Here is a 26,005-nt window from a genome sequence, read left to right as displayed (position 1 = left end):
TTTGCTCATCGTTTAATAATTTGTTCGGGCATCTATGGTCTTAGTGCCATGGTGACAAGACTGCATTTTACTTTCTGAGTGTTGCTGAGCAAGATCACTAGATCAGACTGAGATGTTTAACGTTTTTAAATTCCCTTCAATACCTTGGACTGTGCCTTTGACTTACTGTTGTGGACCGACATTTTCGTGGACAAAAGTTATGAGCAAAATCCTATGCTGGATAGCAGCAAGGAGCATTTTAGTTAGTTAGTTTGCTTATGAGTATGCGCAATTTGGTTATTGTGGCTAATTTCATTCACGCAGTTGCAAAAATTACAATCAACCAAGCTTACTGGTCTTTTTATCAAAACTCAAAGAGAAGACCGATGTTGGGTTAAGAAAACGATATGAATTTGCTGTTTACACTTGAAGTTAGTATGCAATAGAAAACATTAAGATTCCTGATATTAACCTGAATCTACCAAAAACAACAATTATGGAAGCCTTGTAAAAATGTATCATCAAAGTAAAAAAAAAAAAAAAAAAAAAAAAAAAAAAAAAAGTGAACTTGTACATGAGTTCAAAGGAGAGAAGATCTTCATTTCTTGCAATCTTTTTGTAATTTATGCATCATATAAAAAAAATAATATATATATCTTCAAAGTTCAAACTTGTGCTTCATACAAAAATAACAAAACACAAACTACACCACCTCCCAAAATAAAAGCCAGAGAATGGCATGAAATTCATCTAGGATCTAGTTCAGGGATCACATTAATGATTCATGAGGGTTTTCTCTAAATGTTCATTCTCTGTCCTCATGGCATCAAGGTCAGCTTGCAGTTTATGCTTATCCAAACTCCGGGAGGCAATTGCTGTTAACTTTACTTCAAGTTCTGCAACTTCTCTTTGAGCTTTATCAGCTGCAAGGATTTGCTCCCGAATCTTTTCAAAGCATGCATGTATATTTGTTAGGAGCCTGTAAGCTTGATGACCAACAGGATCTTTCTTTGCTTCCCTAAACATAAATGTTCGAACTCAAAAATAAGTCGATAGCACTTTTGTGACAAAGCAATTGTTACAGAGATATATTTTTTCCATTTTGAGGGAATTAAGCTTACAGGCTGCTAACAAATATACATGCAGCCTGTAAACTTGATGACCAACAGGATCTTCTCTTCAACTTCAAAAATTTAGTGAAATAGTTTCATTCAGTTAATTTCAGTAGCTGCATTAAATCAGTAATATCACTTTTAATCAATTAAATCAGTTTTTATTTGAAAAGTAATTTCTATGAATATCCAGTGAATAGAAAAGGGCCCAAGTTACAACATTTTATGAGAAGGGAAAAACATATGCCACCAATTTTAAAGTCTCAATTCTTAAGGTCTTCCAGAGGGTAAAACAATACACAAGCAAAATTTTTCAGGGTTCTCACCTTAATATTGTTTCATCAACCACTGCATATGTTCGATGAAGGCGTTCCTCAATGGAGTTACTCTCTAACTTAAGCTCTCTTGTTTCCTTCAAAATGCGATCAACATCTGTGTCCAATTTCCGACTGTTCTTTGTAATCTCAGTGATCCTTTCGATATATGATCTCCTAGAAGCAACTTTTGGCTTCTGGTTCATTTCTCCTGTAAGTCTAGTACACTCTTCCCTTTAAAAAAGACAAGAAAATTTAAGTCATTTGCCTTGAGTTTATAACCAGCTCGAATGAAAGTATGAACGAGGAAAGCCAAAACCAGATCAAGCAAGTAACACTTGATTACTACAGTAAAGTCTTATCGTCAAAAATTTACCCAGTCATCACAGCATAATTAAAGGCCTATTTTATTTATACTCCGTACATATTTACCCATTAGGAAACTATATGATGGTAATCCAGCACTTAGGACTACTATAAATCAGGATGCTCATGATTAGGCTCAAAACAGTGTAAGCTGTAGGTACTGTACCTCTTTCTGATTTCAGATAAAACAGTATGAATTTCACTATCAATGTCTTTCAGTTTCTGCAGTTTGAGCTGACAGTCAGGATTACTCTCACAAAGGGACTCCAGAAGATTCCATTTTTTCTCTTCCAAAGACTTCCTATCAATGTCACTGTAAAGATAGAAATACAACATCAGCATACTACAGAATTACAGATCATTTTACATGTACAACAAATTGAGCTAACCAACTACGTTTACCCATAACAGAAAATGCCAGTAACATCAGCTAGAGCTATTTATATTTGTTTTGAAGCCACAACATCATATGCTGATGCTGCAATGAGACATTAGGATTTGCAACATGCCTTAAAAGCTACACTGGGATGTCTTACCAGCCTATCAATTATACACAGTGTTTTTTGGTTATAATAATATTTATTTTCAGTTAGAGAAAATCACCCAAGTACTCAATCCAAATTCAATCTTAAAATAATGTTAAAAGCATTAAAGCATCACCGCTGGTTCTCCAACTCATGAAGGTTTTCGCTTCTCGAGACTATTTCTCCACTGAGTTGCTCAACATAGTAACTGAATGAATGCTCATTATCAAGTGCCATTCTCATTGCTTCTTTGAGTAGTTCATGTTCTTCCTCTAGATGGTGTAATTCGAGATCTTTTCCTGTATCCTTATCAGGGAACACCATATCTTGACCACATCTGCTTTCTACCATGCGTTTCAACTGCATAATATGTAAAGGAAAAGAAATTTTAAGACAAATCTGTAAACCTTAGTATCCAGGTTGTTGACTCTTAATTTTGCTTCACATTTGACAGAGAAAGTACTCTCTCCAACCTAAAAAAGTCGTCAAATTATCCAAACCCTCATAGTTAAGGTTCTTAAGGATCATACATTATTTTGCAACCAAAAAAAAAAAAAAAAAAAAAACCTTTACAGTATTAGAGTCATTCTTGTGTTCAATGCAGCAATGCCCATCACATAATTAAAGTAGTGACACTGTTAGAAACCAATCATAAATCACTGCAGAATATTACTTTAAGAATGGCAGCAGCTTTTCCCGGTACTCTAAAATAGAATATTTTGTTTAGGACTACTGATTATGAACAGAGGGAGTATCAATTTTCTGCTGTCATCCCACTAAGATTTTACACCACATAAAAGGGGCAAAATGAAAATAAAGTCAAGAACAAGTAGCAACAACATAAAAGATCCAGTCTTGCATATACAGATATACTATAACCTATTCAGTAGTACCTCGGGTGAGAACATATCACAAGACATTGAATCCAGCTCAGGCTTGCAAGTTTCTGAAACAACAGTAGTTTCCTTAACTTGAGCAGCCTTCTCGTCTCTTGCACATGCTATTGTTTCTTGCTTGTCACTTTTGCCAGTTATAGCTGCCAAATCCAACTTCTCAGAAACAAGATTATCTTTAAGCAATGGAACTTTGGCACAGTTTCTCAATGGTCCCTGTGCATCAGTCTCTGATCTCCCATCCAGCAATTCTTCTCTAAGTTTCTGATTGTTCGGGTAGACCAAAGGTTTCAGTTCAGGTTCAGGTTCAGTTTCAGCAGTCGTCTCAGAGCAGGTCCTTGAAATGTCAACATTGCTGGACCTCATATTATCCGCAAACTTGACAGTTTTCCTGGCTTGAGACAATTCAGAAAGCTTTTCCACCAAAAATCTGACCAACTTATGCAAGTCCTCTTCAGATGGGTACAGGAACTGCCGTAAGCAACATATATATTCTGTAAATTATAAATAGTAGTTATAGAAACATAAGCATAATGGTTATGGTGAGAAATGATCAACAATATTAGAAGTCATTAACAATTCCATTTGCAGACTAGAACTATAGAAATCTAAAACAGAATTCTTTAGCAGCAAGAGAACAACCTTCACCAACTACACAATTTCATCTAATATCATCCAAGAAAAAAGCAAGAATTTCTCCCCATACAAAAGGCAGAGTATAACATGACAAAGTTGAGAACATATACAACCTTCCCAAGCTTATGCAGTCAGTTCACACACAATGCCACAATGGATGATATATTTGCGCTAGAATATAAATTATGAATTCTAGACGGCGACAAAATGATCAAGTCCATACAAAATGATCAAGTCAGAAAAAATGGTTCCATTCACTAAACTATGGAATTATCTATCTTATTAATTATGAAATGATCAAGTCCATACATTATGAATTCTAAACGGCGACAAAATGCTCGATTTTCAATCAACATTGAGAATGGCATACACATAGGAACATGAATAGATTGAGTTCATTTGATACATAGCAAGATAGACTATAGCACATCCAATAAAAATTCTCAATACACATTCATAAGTAAATCTCATAAAATTACTTGTACTTCAAAAACACCATACACAAATCACTTAAAACACTGTTAATGGTTGAATATACAATTGCAAAATCTTACTCAAGCTTAGTCACCACAAATCCCATAAAAGTACTCGTACTTTAAAAAATGACAATTTAAGTGATTAGGGGAGACTAGCACCAACCTATCGTATCCGTTCCATACACCCGTTGTATACAAGACCTACTAATTCTTTCAATTCATTAAAAATAGGCCAACATTTTCACTTAATTGATAACAAAAACACAGGAAAATACAAGAAAACAACAAATTGATAGAAAAAGATAATTAATTTATTTCCAATCTCAAATTAATTTCCTAAATCAAATATACAAATTGCAATAATCTCCATTAAAGATAGAGAAAAAGGTTATACCTGATGGAAGCTAATCTCAAAAGGGTACCCGAATTGCTGAAAAAGGGAGGCCAAATGAGTGCAAGAATTGACCTTTTCTGCCATGGAATCAGGGAGTGAGGTTGGAAACGACGGCGTTTTATTGGTGTTGTGAAGGAGAAGGAGAGATTGGGAAGAAATGGAGAAGAAAGATGAAGAATCAAGGTCTTTAATTGAAGTGATTTGAGATGGGATTTCAATCCCTAGATTTCTGAGTGAGCTCATTAATATCTCTTTCGATTCTTCCATTTTTTTTTTCTCTCTTTAATGTCGTTCTGCTGTTCTTGGGGTGTAGGACGAATTTACAAATCTCCTTGATCTTTTTTCATTAAGTATTCCGATCTGGCTCGGGTAGTAGTGTCGGACACGATCACATTGGTACATGTTTATCTGTCATATTCTGGTTTTAATCCAAGATAAAGTGTTTAAGTGTATCAACTATCAAGGAGCTGACACGAGTACATTAACGAGTTACGTGGGAGCAAATTCTCACCCTATTAAGAAAAATAAAATAAAATAAAATGTACTTCGTACAATTATTTTGTATATCAAGGATTTGACACGGGGTATGTTAACGTGTTCATGTTTTAATTTTTAATTTATTGTAATGACTATGGAGGTTATTGCTTATGTGTTATGTCAATTGCACATTTTTCATTATGTAAATTATGAATTTATTTTGGCAAAATCCTCTTGGATAATCAAAAGGCATTTCTAATTGACACATATAAGGTGAAAAGTAGAAACATCAAAAGCATGGAAGAATGTGATCCTTTTTTTTGTTCTTGTTCTTGTAATGCAAATTTGGCTCATTTCAATTAATAAAAAGATAAAAAGTCCTATTCTTGCATGCTTGTGATGATGCTTCTACTATACATCTTCTGTGTATCAATTAGAAATGCCTTTTGTTAGTTGCATTTTTGTTTAACTTGAAAGTTTTAAAAGTCATGTTTTTGGCATTCTTTGTTAAACCTTTGAAGGATGCAATTCAAGAAGCTGATAAAAATTAATTATGAGAAAAAAGAAATAACTAAGAGCATGAAAAAGATGATGTTCACCAACTTTTAACACATCTTTGATATATAGTTCATGTTTTGGTTGATTACAGTTGACTTAACATTATGTTAGATTGAAAATAATGCTCTGATAGTATGATACACTTTTAGTTTAGGCTAAAAAATTTCTTGTTAAATCACAAAAAAGATGGAGATTAGGAATCAGGACGAAATTGAGGACATGACATCAGTAAAAATGGGTTCGATGCAGATTGCAGGAAGCAATGGGTTTGGTCATAACATAGACTTCATGTCACAAGCCTATCTCAGGAACAGGAGTTCTGAAATCATCATAGAAGATGATTCTTCGCCTTCAGTGGACCGTCCTCTTTCGATATATCTCAAGGTACTTAACATACATGATCATCAATAGAAACCCTACTAACAGTTAACTGCTATATGGAGTTAACCATTTGCTTTAACGTTTTTTTCGTTTTTGAAAGTTTGAAGATGTTGAATACAAAGTAAGATACAATCAGGGATCAACAGCAAACCCAGTAAAAGCAGTGGTATCGAAAATGGCCTCACAACTCAATACAGAACATGACAATTATAAGCAAATATTGAAGGGCATAACAGGAAGCATTGGCCCTGGTGAAATTCTGGCTCTTATGGGTCCTTCTGGTAGTGGTAAGACCACCTTACTTAAAATCATCGGGGGTCGACTGCAGGAAAATGTCAGAGGAACTGTAACTTACAACAGCATTCCTTACAGTGCTGCTCTTAAGAGGAGGTTAGTCAGTAACTTCTAGGATTTATGATCTGATCATTGTAGGCCAGTAATAGTAGTACATTCTTAATGAGTACTCTCAATATTTTCTACAGAATCGGGTTTGTGACACAGGATGATGTGCTGTTTCCACAGCTGAGTGTTGAAGAAACCTTAGTTTTCGCTGCATACTTGAGGCTTCCTAGCAATATGAGCAAGAAACAGAAGTACCAAAGGGTTGAAATGATTATCAAAGAACTCGGCCTTGAAAGGTCTATCTTTTTAAGAATATATGTGACTGATCATACATTAACCTACATAAATATGCAATTATTGCAATGTATGATGATTTTGTGATTGATATTGTTCTTTTGATGTAGATGCCGTCATACAAGAGTTGGAGGAGGGCTAGTCAGAGGAATATCAGGAGGTGAAAGAAAACGAACAAGCATAGGTTATGAGATTCTAGTCGATCCATCTTTGCTATTGCTCGATGAACCAACTTCAGGACTCGATTCAACATCTGCCAATAGGCTAGTTCAAATTCTTCAAGGCCTTGCTAAGGTTCTTATTTCACATCAAGCAATTTTATAAATAGCTAACTTAGCTTGTAGAAAATTTCTCAAGTATATACCCTAGCTCGATCACAATATAGCATTGGTTTGTGACATATGCATACGTTTTTGCTAATGATAGGCAGGAAGGACAATAATCACAACGATTCACCAGCCTTCGAGTAGAATGTTTCATATGTTCGACAAAATTCTCCTGCTATCAGAAGGATATCCTGTATATTATGGCAAAGCTTGGGAAACCATGGACTACTTCTCGTCTTTAAGTTTCACTCCAGAGATACCAATGAATCCTGCAGAATTCTTGCTCGATCTTGCTACCGGACAAGTAAATGGCATTACTGTTCCTGATGAGGTGAAGAAGGAAAATGGCTCCCCTGCATCTGACAAGGCTGTTCTGAAAGTACATAACTCTTGCAAAAACTCTGTTACATTTTTGATTTTTGGATAAATTAATGTACTTGTAAAGTGTATAACATGATTGGTTTTGTTTGTTCAAATGGCAGTACATTCAAGTCAAGTACAAGATGCTCCTGGAGCCGAAAGAAAAGGAAGAAAATCATAGACTGTCAAGCATACCGGAGCATCTTCGAATAGCCATCCAAGTTAAAAAGGACTGGTCCATGACTTGGTGTGACCAGTTCTGTATTTTGTTTAAGAGAACATTCAAAGAAAGATGGAGGGATTATTTTGACAAGTTGAGATTACTTCAGGCACTTGGAGTAGCACTTTTATTAGGCCTTCTTTGGTGGAAATCGAAGAGTGAAACCGAGGCTCAACTAAGAGATCAGGTACATGTACTTATGATAATCCTAGTTTTTGTTAAGAATATGAAATGTATTTCCTACAATAATATCTTTAAAACTGGTTTATATACAATTATCAATATGTTTTACCTTGAGAAAAATTTAATTTAATTTGTCTAGGTTGGTTTGATGTTCTACATATGCATTTTTTGGACATCCTCGTCGATTTTTGGAGCAGTTTATGTATTCCCTTTTGAAAAGATTTACTTGGTGAAAGAACGAAAAGCAGACATGTACAGACTAAGTGTGTACTATGTTTGTAGCACACTCAGTGATTTGTTAGCTCATATACTCTACCCTACTTGCTTCATGTCCATCGTTTACTTCATGGCCGGGTTCAAGAGAACCGTAGAGTGCTTTTTCCTTACCCTCTTTGCCATATTACTCATCGCGTTTACTAGTCAAGTAAGCTGAACTTTAACTAAACATAGAATTAATATATCGCGTTCTCTTTTGAATGTTGATTTTTGTTGATTTACTAGTATTAACTACTGAGTTTATAACGAATGTACATTTTTTTTTTTTGTGCAATCGATTAGGGGGCTGGAGAGCTTTTCGGAGCAGCAGTTTTGAGTATTAAAAGGTCAGGCATGATTGCTTCATTGATATTAATGTTGTTTCTTCTCACTGGAGGCTATTATGTTCAGGTATGTAACTTTAATTTTAGTCTTTTCAAATATTAAATACTCGTCTTAAACAAGTTAGAAAATAAAGGTTATGTTACATACACCTAGACCTCTTGCAACGCGTATTGTGTATCATAATTTGGTAGTAATATATACTGATTTATTGTTATTGTTATTGTTATCGTTGCAGCATATACCAAAGTTCATGAGATGGTTGAAGTACGTATCGTTTATGTACTACGGATTTAGATTACTATTGAAAGTGCAATACTCAGGTGACCAACTATACGAGTGTGAAAGCAGTGGAGGATGTAGGCCTCTGCAGAGCTCCCCTTCCTTTGACACCGTCAATTTAAATGGTGGCTTGCAAGAAGTTTGGATCCTTCTAGCCATGGCTCTCGGCTATCGGGTACTTGCATACATTAGCCTCCGGAAAAGAATCAATTCTTGCCATCTGTGATCATCTAGATGTACTGCTAAAACCCTTCTTCTAGACTGATTGATTACTTAACTGTCAAACTGTTGGTAGGATAAGTGTACTATTAATGATAGAGAATATACGCACAATTATATTTATTCTATTCATCCATTATTCCCATCTTTGATCATCTAGATGTACTAGTACAATAAAGTTAGTTAAGGGTCGTGCCAAGCCCATGTGCTTTGGGGTTAGCTAGGCCCAACTAATTAGCTTAGTGTCATGCCAAAGCCATTTTTTTTTTTTTAATTTTATTTTAGTGAATTTTGTCGTGTCGATCTAGGATATGTTGTTTCTTATCGCGCTATCAAATTAAGGCAGTCTAGACCGACATGCACAACATGTCGTGTTTTTTATATTCGAGCGGCTAGCCTGGTTATGTGCGTGCTATCTTTACAATTAATATAACTATTTTTTAATTGACTTTTTTTTTTTTTTTTTTTTTTTTTTTTTTTTTTTTTTTGGCAAGTTGGGTTTCCAAAAGTGCAAAAATTAAGACATTAAGCTCACACTTGATCACTATATAACGTCTGCAAACAGTTTGATTTATGCATGTTAATAGTCATGAAGCACTAATCTTGGATGTTTGTGAGTTGGCCTTGCTTTACATCCAACCGACTTGATCTATACATAATCATCTTTTATGTAAGGCATGCAATGCACCACACTAGGGAATTAAACTAAGAAATCTATACTACTTAAACCCGAACTAGATCCAATTGAACTAATAATTCCATAATCCAAATTTCATAATTCAATTCCGTATCCATTTTCATGAAACCTAACTAGCGATTAATAAAAAATTAATAACCTAACTTATGGAAGCAGTTGGCCACTATATGTACAATGATGCATGATTCGTTACGTATGTGTAACTACTAATGCAATATTAGCTGATTGTTCCAATATTATAATGGAAGTTTCGTAGAAAATTCCTAAGATGACAAAGGACTGACTTCTGAGCGAGGTTACTAAAACCAAAAGGTAAAATTTAAGATTGCACAATCATGATGTCAGATTAAAATACAAGAACAAAAAGTTACCACTGCTGAAGAATTTTGTATTAGATGATAGTTGAATTTTTTGAATAGATATATAGTGATCTATCAATGGCTAAACAATGTATCCAAGTACATGCTACGGTGCTACCCCTAGTTTTGTCCATGCTCAAATTATTTGGTCATGCTAAATTGAGAGTCTAATCACGTACAAGTCCAGTAATGATCCATTTTGAAATTGATCAATATATGATAATGGTTGGAAATCTTGGGATAGCTCATTAGATTGGACTACCAGTCTGAATGAGATTTATTTCATGACAATAAACTTGAATATGAGCTTAGAAAGGTTGCATTATAAAACTAAATGATAATAGATGGAGTAGCCCACCAAACTAATTATTGTGTTGATCGTACTCTTTTCTCTTCTTTAATGTTTAACATGTGTTAATGTGTATATATAAATAGTGAGTATCAACTAGATTAGTCAGCCAAGGTCAAATTCGGACCACTTGTAACAAGATTAATCATCTTTTGTTCATCTAAGTGTTCCATAATCTGATATAGTAATTAAGCAATATGATTAAGTAGTATTGCTATAAATTAGGCCATCTTAGAGCTGTATGAGAAAACAATGATCTACCTACTTTTAACATATGAAAATCATTTACTTCCTAGTAAGATCCAAAAAGGAAAATTCTTGATAAACATCATCTTGTCAAATTGTAGGCGGAACAAATTATTTTTTCTTGTGTACTGTATATATATATACTACCACAATATCCTAAAACTACAGCACCCAAATTTCTTGAGAAAAAATTAAAAAAACAAGCCAAAAATGGGCTCATATTCTTGTAATGTATCTAATAGATATATGGAGTCATGTAGCAGTACTGTCCCATGGAGGGAGATGTTTCAATCTGCCTCGTTTCGTGTGCCTAAATCTGATCCTTTTTCTGACACTGAAACAACTGATCATGTACTATCTCCCAAGGATCATGCTATGCAAACACAAGGATTAAGCGCAATTCATGTACCAGAAGCAGCTGGCAGAAGTTCATGTTCTTCTGAGGTACATCTTTGTAGGCTAACATTATATACAAGAGTTCATAACACTTTAAAGGGCTGATCTTATTTTCCATCTATCTAAATGACTTCAGTCTCAACATGTCCTTGAATTCAAAATGTTAATCACTTCTTAAATAATTTCTTTCTATTCCCTTTTTCTGTCCTGTTCCGAAAACACACACAACTCTCATAACTATATAGACCGAAATTGAGCCTAAGCAAGCCTACTAGTTTAGGATTGATAATTGACAGCAAATTACAAGAACAAGCTACCATTTGTAGTTTGATTTCTCTGAAATACTGAATTTATTCCTAGCTATTGGTTTAACTTTTTAAAAAAGTCGAAAACTTGATATATTTACTGCACTTAGATGAGGTAACTATGAGTTCTACATGACTAGAACTTCGTATTTAGTCATGTACCTTGTCTTACCTCCAGGATCAAATTGAGAAGGAACATAACACTAACCAAAGGCATAATTCCTTGCAAAATTGCAGATTCGTGGGTTGCGTTCTTATTCACTAGATCATAATCCTTCCAGCAGCCTCAACCTGAATTCAGAAAACTCTTCATCTGTCCCTTGGCAAGTCATGTTTCGGACTGCTTCGTTCAGCAGGCCTGATATATCTTCTCGAAACCAAAATCCAATCACCGAGGATAGTGCAGCAGCTACAGCGAAGGCAAGACATGATATTCTAGTAGACTCTAACTTCGTAGAAGTGTCAACTGATGAAAGAAATGTTACAGGAAGCACTTCAGAGACTTCAGAAAAAATTATTGAAAAGATAGAATCCAAGCAAAAAAGTTGTTTTGCTTCTGATGCTTGGATATGGGTTGCAGTCTATGTTACCTTAGGACAAGCAGCAGTCACAGTTCTGATTTCTCTATCCTACGGAGTCTCCAAATTACTCGAAGAATACATACGACCAATTATATGGGCATCCCTTTGCTCGATTCCTTTAAGGGGAATCCAAGACACCCTTGTTGAGTTCTGGTCTGAGCCTCTTGAAGCAGGACTAACTGATGCAATTTTAGCAGTACCAGTTGCAATTTTACGAGCTTTTGCAGGAACAATAATTGATGCTCGCGATGTATTTTCTTGGGTTTTCTATGGAGAGAATAAGCTCAAAGATGTAAGGCCAGAGAAAAATGGCTTCATAAGGTTGGTCCGAAGGCTGGTTTCGTTCAGTCTCTTTGTGTTTGCTTATGAGCAGATTGGAAGATTTGGGGCCTTTACTCTCATTGGATTAGGCTTCATGCTCAGCTCGAATCTCTCAACTTCAACAATCTCCGCTGTTTCTTCATTAAGAAGTGACAGTTTTCGCCAAAGGAGCACTACTTGTACACAACAAAACAAGGTAAATAATCCTAATCTTGAAAAGATTAGCAGGGTTATAAGTCAAGGGATATTAAGCAGGCTGAAAACAATCTTAGCAGTAGGACTAATTATCGGAATGATCATCGGAAGCTTAGCTGGTTTGATGTTCTTCACTTACCAAATTGGAGCCGAGGGAAAAGATGCAGTGATTTCGTTAAAATTCCAAATTGAAGAGAGCAACTATGCAGAGAACATCTTCATCAAGAAATGGATACAGGAGAATCATGCAATGGAGTTGATGGATTGGTACACTTCTGAATGCTATGAGACATTATTACAGCAGATTGATAAATTCGCGTATAAATACAACTTATCAGAATTCATAGAAGTAATCAAGCATTTTGCCATCACTCCATATACTGATGATTTTCCTGAAAATTCATCCATTTTCTTTGGCCCTCCCCAGGCAAGAAAGTACACCTTTAAGCTGAGAAATCTGATGGAAAAGCCGGTTCTTAATAAGGCGAAATGCCTTGCAACTCAAGGGATGGATTTATGGTTCTGGGTGCTGACAAACAGCAAGTTCCTCTTAGATGGAAGTGCACATTTTCTGCTGTACATAGGACATGTAATGGTCTCAGGAGCAGCAGGAATAATGCAATTTCTGCTACAATCAGTAGTATTTTTCTGGGTGTTGTACTACCTTCTGACATCAGATTCTGGTGGGGTGACTGAGCAAGTAATGAAGGTTCTTCCCCTCCAAAAACCCGTCAAAGACCGATGTGTCGAGGCCTTAAACAATGCTATATCAGGAGTGCTTTTGGCAACAGCAGAGATTGCCTTCTTTCAAGGGTGTTTCACTTGGCTTCTTTATAGACTATTTTCGGTACATTTTGTTTACATGTCAGCTATGCTTGCTTTTATCAACCCTTTGCTTCCAATTTTTCCTGCTTGGCTTCCGACATTGCCCGGAGCTATAGAGTTAGTGTTGGATGGAAGATATTTTTTGGCAATCAGCTTCTGCATAACTCATATATTGGTGTTGGATTTTGGAGCATTCGAAATCGCAGAATCTGTGCCCGGTTATAGCACCTATCTTACTGGTGTTAGCATCATTGGAGGCATGACTTTGTTCCCTTCTGCATTAGAGGTAAAACATACTGATCAAATTCTCCATATTCTGTTATTGGTTATTGTTTAATTTGAAACAAATATATATACATACTTTTAATACATCATGATGAAAAAAAATGAGTAGATAAAAGATTCACTTGCTAATTCATGTAGCTTGATTCATCATTTTACTTAATTAAGTTGATGTAACTTGATTTTAGTTGTTAAATATACGCCTCCAAGACTTTGTCTATTAACAAAATTGACTAGATGACGTTAATCTATGATCATATGATAATATAGTATAACAATAATAAACTGGAGTTATCTAACTTAACTCTACAAAAATTGACATTTTTGCAGCTTACTATTTGGGGAAAAGGGTTATTGTACTCTTATTTGTAAGTTATTTTCTTGCATTTTGTGGTGATTACAGTTGACATATGATGCTGAGTTGCTGAATGCTTAAGTTTGAGCATGTTAGCTTTCTGAAATATACTAATTGATGAAGGTTAGCTTAACTATGAAAAAAGATAATTAGACTAGATTAAACCCTTAATAAATTTAGACAACGAAACATCATAATAAGATATTCAACAAAGCCTAATATCTACATCAACCACTTCCCCCCACCAAAAAATAAACAATCAAACCAATCTCTCCTCTATCAACTCCTCACATAATAAAACCAATCTTTTTGTCTCTTCCGTAATCAATAATTTCCAACCTCTTAAATTATTAAAATTCCACTATTAACATATTACACAATACTCTCACATTTTCCTTTAAAAATCTTCAATTTCATGAGTAAAAAACTTTACCTATGAATAGTTCTTGTTCATATGAATGTGATAATTCGTTAAATTCTTTTTTTTTTCACATAAATTACAATGCGTTGTTAAATATGTTAATAATCAAATATAAAACGTGCGCTATAAAACTTTAAAATTTCTTAAATGCAAATGAGACGAAAAAAAAAAACTGAAAATCATTAATTAATTAATCTTCAATATTCTAAACATTAATCTCAAAAAAAAAAAAAAAAAAAAAAAAAAAAAATTAATCGTCAATATTCTAAACATTTTATTATATCCACCCAATCAAATTCCACCCCTTAAATTGGGAAAAAAAATATATTAATTTTCTCTCTCCTACCTTTTTCATTTCTCCATCAAAAAAATTCAATCATTCTACCAATTTGATCACCATCTTTCCTAAATGGAACTTGTCCCATATTCAGACCCAAACGACCCTTCTTCTTCCTCCTCCACCCCACCTTGGCAAGACATGTTCCGATCAGCATCTCTCCGAAAACCCACCTCCCCACCACCGTCTACGGCGGCGCGTGACTCCCACGCGCCGCCGCCGTCTCATTCATCTCTCTCCGGCGACCCCCAAGTGCGGCTAGCCATGTACATAGCCATGGCACACGCCTTCCTCCTTTTCTCTCTCCTCACCGTTTACGGCGTTTTCCGGCTCCTCGAAGGCTACCTTCGCCCCCTTCAATGGGCCATCCTTTGCTCAATTCCTTTACGTGGGATTCAACGAACCCTAGTTTTGTTCTGGAAAGATCCATTGCAAAAGGGTTTTACCGAAACGATTCTCGCAATACCCGTTTCGATTTTCCGGGTTTTCGTTGGTACAATCGTTGAGATCCGAGAGCTTGTGTTCAAAAGGAAGGAGAAGAAGTCGGATTCTGATGAACGTCGCCGGAATCGTCGCCGGAGAAGTGGGTTTTTCCGGTGGTTAAGGTGGTTGTTGTCTTTTAGCATTTTTGTTTTGGTTTATGAACGATTTGGGGTTTTTGGGGCAATTGGGATTTTAGGGTTTGGGTTTTTGTTTAGGGCTAATAGTGTTGATTCTACAATGGATGCTGTTTCTAGTTTTAGAAGTCAGAGTTTTAGGAGAAGTAGGGTTAGTGCTTTCTTTAGTCGTGGAATTTTGAAGAGATTGGAAACTATTGTTGCAATTGGTTTGATTGTTGTGATGATTGTTGGGTTCTTAGCTTGTGTTATTTTCTTTTCGTATAAGATTGGGGTGGAAGGGAGGGATGCCGTTTTCGGGTTGAAATCTCATGTAGAGGAAAGTAATTATGCTGAAAGAATTGGGTTTAAGAAATGGATGGAAGAGAATGATGTTCCTGGGATGGTTGATAGGTATACTACTAAGTTTTATGACACGGTTTCAGAACAGATTGATGGGTTGGCAATGCAGTATAATATGACGGAGTTTGTGGCCGGTATTAAGCATTATGTGATTAAGCCGGCTAATGCAACTGGCCGGTCTACTGAGTTGATGTCGCCTTCTCCTTATGCTGAGAAGCTTATAAGTTTGAGGATGAAGTTTAAGGATCGAGAGTGGTGGGATATTTATACTGATATTGATGCTATTGCTAGGGAGCTAATTGCTAGTCGAGTTGATTTGGTTGAGAAGGTGAAGGGTTTTGCTGTGCAAGGACTCGATGTTGGACAACGTGTGTTTTCGAGTAGTAAGTCTGTTCTTGGTGGAGGTGCTAAGTTTATGTTTACTATTGTTGGGTCAATCGTCTCTGGAGCTGCAGGTTTTATTAACTTTATTTCACAATCAATGGTGTTCTTTTGGGTTTTGTACTACCTTATTACATCGGATTCTGGAGGTGTTACTGAGCAAGTGATGCAATTGCTTCCTGTCTCGAATGCAACTAGAACACGGTGTGTTGAAGTTATTGATAAGGCAATTTCCGGGGTTATGCTTGCAACTGCTGAGATTGCTTTTGTTCAGGGTTGTTTAACTTGGCTTCTGTTTAGGCTGTTCTCCATTCATTTCTTGTATATGTCCACATTACTTGCATTCATTAGTCCTTTGTTGCCCCTTTTCCCGCCATTTGTAGCAACTGTCCCTGCTGCTGTACAGTTTGCATTAGAGGGTAAATACATACTGGCAATTTGTTTATCAGTAATTCATAATGTGCTCTTGGATTATGGGGCTTCTGAGATCCTGGAGGATATACCAGGTCATAGTCCATACCTTACTGGGCTTAGCATTATTGGTGGAGTGGCGTTGTTTCCGTCTGCTGTTGAGGTAAATCTAAAATCGGGGTGGAATTCTTCTAATGCATCTTCATATCTTGTTACTGACTTACTAACTTGCTCATCAGTTATATGCATGTCAACTGTCACAATTAGCTCAGACTGTTGCATTTTCTGCTGGGGAATCTTGTTTTCCATAAATTGCATAATGTATTTTGAATTTAAGATCATCAGTGTTAAGCGATTATATGATTTTTGAACCATGGAGGTCTTTGTGTCGTAGAAAGTTACCCGTAGCTTGAAACTTTTACTAATGAGGTAACTGGCGTGTGAAGATAATGTGATCAAAGGAGTCAGAGACATAATTTACAATTCTACTTCATATTAAAGTTGCAGCAGTAGTTTGAAATACTGATCTACGCATTACTGATTCGTTGGCTTTACATGGATTTAATTTTCGTGAATGTGCCAACGTGATGGGTTATCTTTTCTTGTAGGTTTTGGTGCTTAAATGTTGCTTTCAAGTCCTATGTGGTTAATATTGGTATTTCTCTCATACTGAATCAATGTTTCTTCTGTGATGCAGGGAGCAATAATGGGACCTTTAATAACAACTGTTGTTATTGCCCTTAAAGACTTGTATGCTGAGTTTGTGCTGAACGAAACAATGGAAGCAAAGGAGAAGAGTAGTGAGTAAAATCAAATTCAGATTCCATCTGAGTACCGCCCTCAGTTATGAACAATGGCTGATCTACTCATACCAGTCTGTCTAGTACATGATTTCCAGGAACACGTTGCTCAGAAAATATGAACCATTTTTGGGAGGATAATTTATTTGGCAACTTGATTGAAAGCTGTGTCGATCATTGTTGTTGTAATTTTAAGGCAGTGCATTTGTAAATTTGTATTATTCATATTATAGTCTGTTTTCAATTTTTGACAGTTTGAGTGGTATTCAGGTCTCCCATTTTTGCTGTACTTAAAAGGCTAAAGCCATTCGAATTGAGGTCCTTCCAAACTCATGTTGTAAAGAAATCATAAGAATACAAATGTATTATTGTTTTACAAGTTTTCCAATGTTGATAAGTTGTGTTTATGTATTTTTAATTATGTTTAATTTGCTTCAGGAGGGGTTGCCTCAAGCCCTCAAGAAGAAATTACTCGATGTTACTTGTCTACTATAAACCTTTTTTTTTTTTTTGGAATCAACTAAATTAATAAAGGAATTTGATATTGTGGTACGTGTATAATTGATTGAAGCTTTCAGGTTTGAAATTTGCATGTAGCCCAAACATTTCCTAAATTAATTTTATTAAGAAATCGACTCTAGTCGAGTCAAAATGATTTTAAAAATTATTTTCAAACTGCCAAAAAAAAAAAAAAAAAAAAAAAACACAATTATATTTAGGTCAGAGTAATAAGAGGGGTTCATCTACTAGTCAATTCTTTCTTTCAGTGATTAAATCTACTTGCACAAACAATTATACAAGTTCCGCTCAATCGTGAGTACAATAAGCAAATATGGAATTCATATTGAAGTAGCTGGGGACCAAGTTTTCATCCAAACAAGTAGATAAACCTTAGTTTGCACTATCGGGGTAATAACGACATTCTGTTTCAAGAAATTTTGATGGATACAAGGAAAGTAGTTTCTTCATCTAATGGCTAATGCAATTTACTTCATGTACTTGTGTAAAAATTTCCTGTGGAAATCACTCCTGATGGTATCATTAATGAAGCGTTTAGTTGCTTTCGTCTCACCACGTGCTTGATTCTTGAACACAACATCATCATCCCACCTGCACCACATAAACAGGATAACTTAGGAGATCAGGAAACAGTCAGTCCAGTAGTCACATCATTTGTACTTGGCTAGAATTTTCAAGGCTAACCTTCTTTTAACGTTGAAGTTAGTTGGAGTATTAACATTAATTAGAGGGTTTCCCCTCATAAGTTCTGCTTCTTTGTTTTTCAATTCTTCCTCTTGCTGTTGTCGATCCTGCAAAGAGCATAATAACAAATGTATAGTCAATATCAATTCAGTCAAAAGTTGCATTACACTATTAAACATTACCAGAAATTGACGAAGGCTCGAAAATGAAAAGAAAAAACTATAAAAGAGAAAATGAAGAAAAAAACTATAAAAGGGTAAATTAAAGGAAAAACAAAGGCTCAAAAATAAGCATAAAAAAAATAAGCATTGAAAGTGGAACTAAGGACATGTATAAAAACTGGTTCAAGGTTTAACGGTCACACCTTTCGCATTTTCTCTTCAGCCCTTTCCTTCTTTATTTGTTCAAGCTCCGCCAAAAGTGCTTCAGTTTCATCTTCATCATCATCCTCATCATCGTCACTGAAAACAGAGGAAGTTAGCACATAAACCAGCATGTAAAAACAGATCTCTCATACAAGAACAGGAAAAAAAACTGAACAATCAATATGGTTTTTGTAGAAAACTGTCTAATAGCTCTGCACATATCTTTGAACTTTTGAAGGAATAACTTCGAATCAAAATCCAGTCATTTACGTTGCCAAGTACTAAGAGTCTTGATCAAGAGCTGAAGCAACCGCTTTATTCAGGTTTAGCACTTTGAATGAAGTTTTTACCATTCTTGCCACATTATACACATCATAGGCAGAGAGAAATTCAAAACCATGAAAAAAAAATACTATACCAGATAACTTCAACTTGAAAACAATGGAAAAACATTTCATTTCTTTGCAACTATCATGAATTCTTAAAAGTGATTGATCCACATATTCACCAGCTTGTCTACCGCAAAAAATCTAAACCTGATACGTTCAACTTAAACACAATGGAATAACAGTTCATTTCTTTGCACCTATCACGACTTCTTTAATTTGGTTTTGCAATCGACAATGCATATTCACAGTACTTTGTGCAACAATCTATACCCTCATCAAAAGAGATGCAAATGGAACTAATATATGATGTAGAGGCATATGATCTGTGTGTTCGCATTGGAAATCTTAAAGCATCATTTGAAGCTTATAATAGATTCATACAAGTATTTTTTTTCACCCCCATTCAACATGTGCAATATATGAGCACAAAGAAAGAAAAAATAACATACAAGCAGACAGACTAGTTTGTATAACATCATAAATAGAAATGTAAGCGAGTTGAACTATTGAAGACAAAAGAAGAAACATCAAAACAAGAAGTTTGTCTAACCTTTCATCATCACTTTTTACATCCACATCAGAGTCATCAGCATCTACACTTCTAGGAATGATACGGTCTTCAAAATCCCTCTTTGAACCTGCAGGTAATATTGCCCACAACAATAATTTTGGCCCACTAATCCATAATATCAAATTCATAATAAAATGGAAAACTATTAATTAAAAACAAACAAATAAACATAGGCAGCACCTACCTTCTAGAAGAAGATGGCCTCCTTTTCTACGATCTCTATCCTCTGCATACCACAGGTAACAAAATCAAGAAAGTGGACAAGTGAAAATAATTCAATCAAGCAGAAAGACACTCCTTGAGAAACAGTAGTATTAGCAATGGTTAAGAACCAAACTGATTCTGACGTCTATCATTCTCAAACTTTCTTACCACCAAAAGACTTGTCTTTAGATGAAAAATGCCTTCGTTCACGCTCTTCAAGTTCTTCACGAAGGTCCCTCTTCTGAAGTTCATCCTGGGTGTCCTGTCCATCCTTCCTGTATTAAAACCAGAAACTTGGCAGGATTAGGGGGGCAGTGCGAAGTAGATCATTGCACGCACATATTTTAAAAGTAACTGCAACACATCACATGGGCAGGCTACAAGGAAGTAGCATTATCGTCTCGGAGCAAACTATTATTGTCTTAACCTAAATTGAATATGTCAATCAACAATATCATAAAGCATCTGGAGATCCTGCTATTCACATATACTAAGACTATAACTCTGTCCACATGCCACACAAGAATACTGGATCATAAAGCAAACAACAATCACAGACACCTAATTCACCCTTAGAATTTATTAATGGCATTAAGCTTACACAATCACACAGCAATAAGAACACAAAACCATGGTTTAATCAGCTCAGTCAAGTAGCTCAACTACAAATATACTTAAGGGTCAAGCAACAGAAAGCTATCACACTAAGCATATATGTAATTCATATGCTCCCATCATTTAATATTACTAGTCACACTAATCGTATAGCTTATATTATTAATGTGACAATTAAAGCCAGAAGAGGGTGTATTTATCCCTTGCTAACTGCCTGCCTATATCAAACAAGGTAAATCAAAACAAGTAAATTAATACCTGGGCTTCAAATTTGTATGAGCTGCAAGATCCCTGGAAGAATACTTTTGAGACGGGCCAAAAATCCTCGTACCACCTTGCTCATTGCCACCCTTGGCAGGTGCCCATGTAGGTCTAGCCGCAGTCGTCATTCTTTGTAGTAATCACCTACAAATCAAAAGCTGCAAAAACACCCAAATTTACCAAAACGAAGATAACACAATTTCCCAACTTCACCAAGAAATCAGCTAATTTTCTCACAGCTTAACATAATCAATCTACACTCGAAAAACCAATAATTTGACTTGCAGAATCGAAAATTCACCAAAACAAGACTCCCCCCAAAAAGACATCAAGTTCTATAACTCTAATCAACAATCCCCAAAACCCTAGATTTCAACCAAAATCACTACCCCTGCAGCAAAATAGAGGGAAAATTTCATACAAATTCAGCAAAATATATGGAAATAATTTGCAAAAGATGTATAATTAATATAAAATCAGCGAAATAAACCCTAGAATTGAGATTAGATTACCAAATTATGATTCCAAGAGAAACGGAAATTGAATATCAAGCATATATATATAAAAAATTCGAATTGAAATTTTTTCAAGGAATTAGTTTAATACCTGAGAAAAAATAACAAAATTCCTAGTCGCTTGAATTTGATTTGTGGGAATAGAAGAACAGCTGAAGAAGACGAACTTCTGGAATGAAATATATGGATGCGAAAATCAATTTTAAGAGCGCTTTTATTTACTAGAATACCGTATTTATATACTACGTATTTTTATTTTTACTTTTCGTATACTCCGTACTTGCAATAGTTTGTCTTTTACACTATTTATACTAATATGTTAATTTAGACCACATTTTCACAATGACAATACAATAATATGACCACATTAATCTCGATGTATACTTTATAAGTACTCCGTACTAATTATGGGTGCATGGTGCAATCAAGAGAAGTTCGTTTACTACTGATTTATCTTTGACGGAGTTAAAAAAAATCCATCAGCAAGTGGCAAAGTTAAACCTTTAATAATTACACGATTTTAATGGCCCAGATGTATCCCAACTTAATGAGTAATTTGGATTGGGTTGATTCTTTATCCTACGTTTGGTTGAACGGACTCTATTATAGTCGAGCTTGAATTTTTTGATAAAAGCTAGGTTATAAGTAAAATATTGAGTTTTATCAATTCTCATGTGAGTTTCAACTTGATTCACTTTTAAATCATTAATGCTCTCGAAAAATCTTTAATACACATTCACTTCTATTCTTTTTTAGAGAATGAACCATGTATTCACCTTTGAAAAATTATATATGTTTTGCATCAATCAAAGAACCACAATCAAATTAATTCATGGTCATCATTAAGGGGTATGTTCTCTTCAACATTGTTAAATGTAAACAATTTTATTAACTTATTTTCATCATAATAACTCAAAATGACTAGAGATTATTTATTTCAAAGATCAATTGTGTGCATAGCCGTGCCTATGACAATGTTGAAATTGGTCACATAAAATAGGCTTTCATTTGTTTAGTTGTGTTACTTTCAACAACAATAAAATCTTTTACTTGTAGTTAATATTTCTTTTTGTCCTTGTATCTTTTCACCATAAATAAAATATATGCAAATTAGATCAGTAATTAGTAACTTAATTATGCACTTGTATGCTTTATTAGTGGTATTTTCTCCTCCAGATATGCAGTTACGTACCCCTGTAATATATGCCAGAGATATAAGTCATATATCATCTTATGTTGGTTACATTCAAATTTCATTACCAAAAAGATATGCATAATTGAGTATACAACAACCAAGTAGAAAATTTTTAAAGCCCTAGTTACAGAACTAGTATTTAGGAAGGGTGAAAATAGAGAATGACTTTTAGCTATGCCCTCTTGCTGTATACTTCGGCCAAGAATGACTTCAGAATTGCTTGCACTGCCACGCTAGGATATGCATCAATGGATGTGATCAACCGTACATAGTTCTGCATCTCATACTCGACATATGCACCCTATATAGGATGTTACAAAGCTCAGGAAATGACAGAAAAGGAACGCAGAGAAGAAAAAACAAACAAGAAATCAAATAACTAACCTGAAGATTGAGCTCATTGTAGAGTTCCTTAACTTTTGCCACACAAGCAGGATCTTGTTTGCCATAGTTTTCCTGAATACCAAATTTATATGCAAGAATTGAGTAAACAGAATGATGAAACTGTCACAGTACTGTATCAAGAATGCGCGATCATAACTTACAATTAAGACTTTTTTCTGTTCATCATTACAGAGTTCTACAGCTTTCACAACCAACCACGAACACTTAAATTCTTCAATATCAGTTCCAGTCTAAAGTGTAAAGCATATCATATAAGAAACTCAAATAAACAGACGTATGACATTTTAAGAATGCAGTAGCAGTTAGTTTGCACCCTTGCTCACCTTGCCATTTTCAGGTTCTCCAAAACAATTAAGATAGTCAGCCTACAACAGAAGAAATAGAGCATCAAATTTTTAAAATTTAACACAAATAGACCTATCAGAAATAATGATGTCTGTATTATTTGTCGAACTAGCTTGTGTTTGAATTTATACACATTCTCTCTTCCTGCTCCACATGGAGATTCGAAAAAAAATGTTGTAAAAACTACAACTAACCTGAACTTGGAAATAATTTCCTATGTCAATTAGAATGCTTTTAGCATCAAGATGATCATCAAGATTTTCTTCAGACATAAGTAAAGCACATGCAACCTGTAAGTTTAAGGAAACATGCCACATTAAACCAGGATCAGTAATAAATTACCTCCTAATCGAATTAAAAAAAAAAAAAAAAAAAAAAAAAAAAAAAGGGATCAAGGATCACCACAATGAAGCTTATATTAACTTAGCTCAAAAATGGTCAATTATAACTTAGGTCTTACACGAAGGTAGTATAAACAATTCAGTTTGACAGTTTTCGACTTCAATCAACTAAGGTCATGTACATACTTATAATGGTATGTATGTTAGCCATTTATATGAGGCTTGATGCATTTATCACATACGCAGTACATTCTACTCTTCCAAGATATGCAATTGAAAAATTCTGTATTTTGCAGCTCAGGAAGCCAGTTGGCAAAGGCATAAGTGGTGCAGCGTAGCAACAGCTCAAAGTGCTAAAGGGGAGCTGAAGTATACCGAATCATGTTACTAAGGACTGAGTATGCAGTATAAAAACTTAAACAAACTCTAAGGAAAAAACTTACACCTGCATTACTTAGAGTTATAGTGATAACTTATAAGATTGAAAGAATTTAATCAAAAACAAGAACGTTGCATAAATACGTCTTATGAACAGTTTAGGAGATAACATGAATTTAAGATTCAAACTTACAGATAGATAGAATGAGTAGCTAGTAGTTTTGTACTGAACAATTCGACGGTGACTACATCAGGGGAAATGAACATAGAAACATTAATTATATACAAGAGCAGTTAAATTTATGTAAAAGTTATAATACATAACAGAAAAAAGGTTTAGCTCTACTAACAGATCCAATGAATATTTTGACACATCTTTTTCTTCTTCTAAAGTAGTGAGCAGATTGTTCATTTGTCCATATGCAGTCTGAAACTCAACCTGTAATACACAGGACAGGATAAATATATCCGCGTAGTTTGTATTAATTTAACATGTTGCAACAATTGTTTGTAACTGCAACAAATCAAAGCACCATAAAATTACCTCATTGAACAAATCCAACAATTCCACATAATACTTCTTATTTCTGAAATGCTTCTTGAGAACTCTTTGAATTTGATGTCGAAGTATTATACCACCGTGAGCAGCCATCATGCGAATCTGAAAGGGGTAAGAACATTCGGCTAATGCCTTCTTAAGAAGACTGAATGTAACCTAGGATATATACACACCTTTGGATCTTTGAACCATAAAGACCGATCTCTCATTGTATGATGCTTTTCCAAAAATTCACCAAGAAGGAGGAAATATGATTGAAGCTAAAAAAAACAAATTTTAGTTAGTCTAGCCTCTGAAAGTATTGAGTGATTATTATACAACGGCACATACATACGCGAGGCATAGTTTATGTCTATGTACCCATTCTATACACCATCCAAGTGCAGAAGCAAGAAAGATTTCATCATCAGTCAGTTCTTTTCCATCTTTCAAGAGCTTGTAGCTGTCAAGAACAGAAATCCCTCGGCTTAACTTCTCTGCAGGTCAAAAGAATCGAAAACAATTCGTGAGCTAACAAATTTATAGAGACATTATATCAAGGCAAAGAAAGTTCACAGAAATTGTTGCAGTAGTTAAGACATAGATTTTTATAGGTTCCTTACCTCCTGAGCTGTCCTGCTCCAGCACCTGAAAAACGGTGCAGAATATCAGACATAGATTTCTGCTCAATATATTCATTCAATCTTTTTATTATCTGTGTTCAAGCATTATATATAGGAATATGATTTGGTATCTAACTCAAGCCTTAATTTGAACACTATCAATACTTTGGCCTGGTATGATTTAGAAGCAATACTAGAATGGAAATATAAATCAAAACAACATGCACATTTCATAAATAATTCATCTTTTTCTATCAAGAGAACTCACAAAAGAACTTTAACACTAATCAGTTGAGGTTGAGGTAGTGGGATAGTGGTTTCGCTCCTTACCCCAGATCCCCTGTGGTCTATGGATCAAATCTTACGCGACTCATTTGAGAGATCGATTCCCCACACATGCCTTAGGTGATCCCTTAGCTTCTTCTTACCAAAAAAAAAAAAAAAAAAAAAAAAAAAAAAAAAAAAAAAAAAAAAAAAAACAAATGAAACTAACTTAACTATGATGAATCATGTACTTTGTAGTATATATGCATAATTGTACGTGTTTTAACTGATACAGGTTAAATGTACTATTATCTAGTCACAAATTCTTGATTTGTTTTGAATGTTTATAAAGGAGATTAGTAGTTGAACAAATGTAAAAGGGATTAATGTACCAATATAAATCAAATGTAAAAGAGATTAATGTACCAATATAAATTCCAAAAAATTAAGAAAGTGTAAACATATATGAAAACTAAATAAAGGAAGAAAATAATACCAAGAAAACTAAGTAGAAATCATTGAACGCATGGTCAACCCATTTTCGAGAAATGTCAATCCCATCAAAAGCAGGATCATTCATGAGTTCAGATTTAAGGATTTGGTAAACATCAAGAAACTTTGTCCTCAAATTATCGCTCAT

The 26,005-nt window shown here is 34.9% G+C and overlaps 5 protein-coding genes and 1 pseudogene across 5 annotated transcripts; 3 read left to right on the top strand and 3 right to left on the bottom strand.

The window, feature by feature from the left end:
* Positions 1 to 614: 614 nt before the first annotated feature.
* LOC145576998 (uncharacterized) lies at positions 615 to 5,060 on the bottom strand. The gene is made up of 6 exons (XM_081634698.1): positions 4,695 to 5,060; positions 3,189 to 3,659; positions 2,432 to 2,655; positions 1,938 to 2,084; positions 1,418 to 1,639; positions 615 to 997 (listed from the first exon to the last, which is right to left on the bottom strand). Exons 1-6 carry the CDS (start codon positions 4,959 to 4,961, stop codon positions 754 to 756), a joined length of 1,575 nt encoding a protein of 524 aa, XP_081490824.1. The 5' UTR covers positions 4,962 to 5,060; the 3' UTR covers positions 615 to 753.
* An 855-nt stretch (positions 5,061 to 5,915) lies between these two features.
* LOC145576997 (ABC transporter G family member 26-like) lies at positions 5,916 to 8,940 on the top strand. The gene is made up of 9 exons (XM_081634697.1): positions 5,916 to 6,113; positions 6,211 to 6,500; positions 6,593 to 6,748; positions 6,857 to 7,040; positions 7,173 to 7,451; positions 7,555 to 7,839; positions 7,975 to 8,259; positions 8,394 to 8,501; positions 8,671 to 8,940. Exons 1-9 carry the CDS (start codon positions 5,916 to 5,918, stop codon positions 8,938 to 8,940), a joined length of 2,055 nt encoding a protein of 684 aa, XP_081490823.1.
* A 1,854-nt stretch (positions 8,941 to 10,794) lies between these two features.
* LOC145575820 (uncharacterized) lies at positions 10,795 to 13,925 on the top strand. Its single transcript, XM_081633617.1, has 3 exons — positions 10,795 to 11,028; positions 11,523 to 13,493; positions 13,893 to 13,925. The coding sequence occupies exons 1-3, from the start codon at positions 10,795 to 10,797 to the stop codon at positions 13,923 to 13,925; spliced, it is 2,238 nt and encodes a 745-aa protein (XP_081489743.1).
* Positions 13,926 to 14,591: 666 nt separating this feature from the next.
* LOC145575022 (uncharacterized) lies at positions 14,592 to 17,532 on the top strand. Its single transcript, XM_081632944.1, has 2 exons — positions 14,592 to 16,516; positions 17,051 to 17,532. Exons 1-2 carry the CDS (start codon positions 14,675 to 14,677, stop codon positions 17,159 to 17,161), a joined length of 1,953 nt encoding a protein of 650 aa, XP_081489070.1. The 5' UTR covers positions 14,592 to 14,674; the 3' UTR covers positions 17,162 to 17,532.
* Positions 17,533 to 17,897: 365 nt separating this feature from the next.
* Positions 17,898 to 21,476, bottom strand: LOC145575023 (uncharacterized). The gene is made up of 8 exons (XM_081632945.1): positions 21,368 to 21,476; positions 20,759 to 20,919; positions 20,054 to 20,160; positions 19,866 to 19,907; positions 19,661 to 19,748; positions 18,721 to 18,817; positions 18,357 to 18,463; positions 17,898 to 18,263 (listed from the first exon to the last, which is right to left on the bottom strand). Exons 2-8 carry the CDS (start codon positions 20,887 to 20,889, stop codon positions 18,140 to 18,142), a joined length of 696 nt encoding a protein of 231 aa, XP_081489071.1. The 5' UTR covers positions 20,890 to 20,919; positions 21,368 to 21,476; the 3' UTR covers positions 17,898 to 18,139.
* Positions 21,477 to 22,643: 1,167 nt separating this feature from the next.
* LOC145575819 (farnesyl pyrophosphate synthase 1-like) lies at positions 22,644 to 26,005 on the bottom strand (annotated as a pseudogene).

Source organism: Chenopodium album, chromosome 13, assembly GCF_948465745.1.
Source record: "Chenopodium album chromosome 13, dcCheAlbu1.1, whole genome shotgun sequence".
NCBI lineage: Eukaryota > Viridiplantae > Streptophyta > Magnoliopsida > Caryophyllales > Amaranthaceae > Chenopodium > Chenopodium album.
The sequence above is the reverse complement of the archived record's forward strand: the minus strand, read 5'-3'. Positions and strand labels throughout refer to the sequence as shown.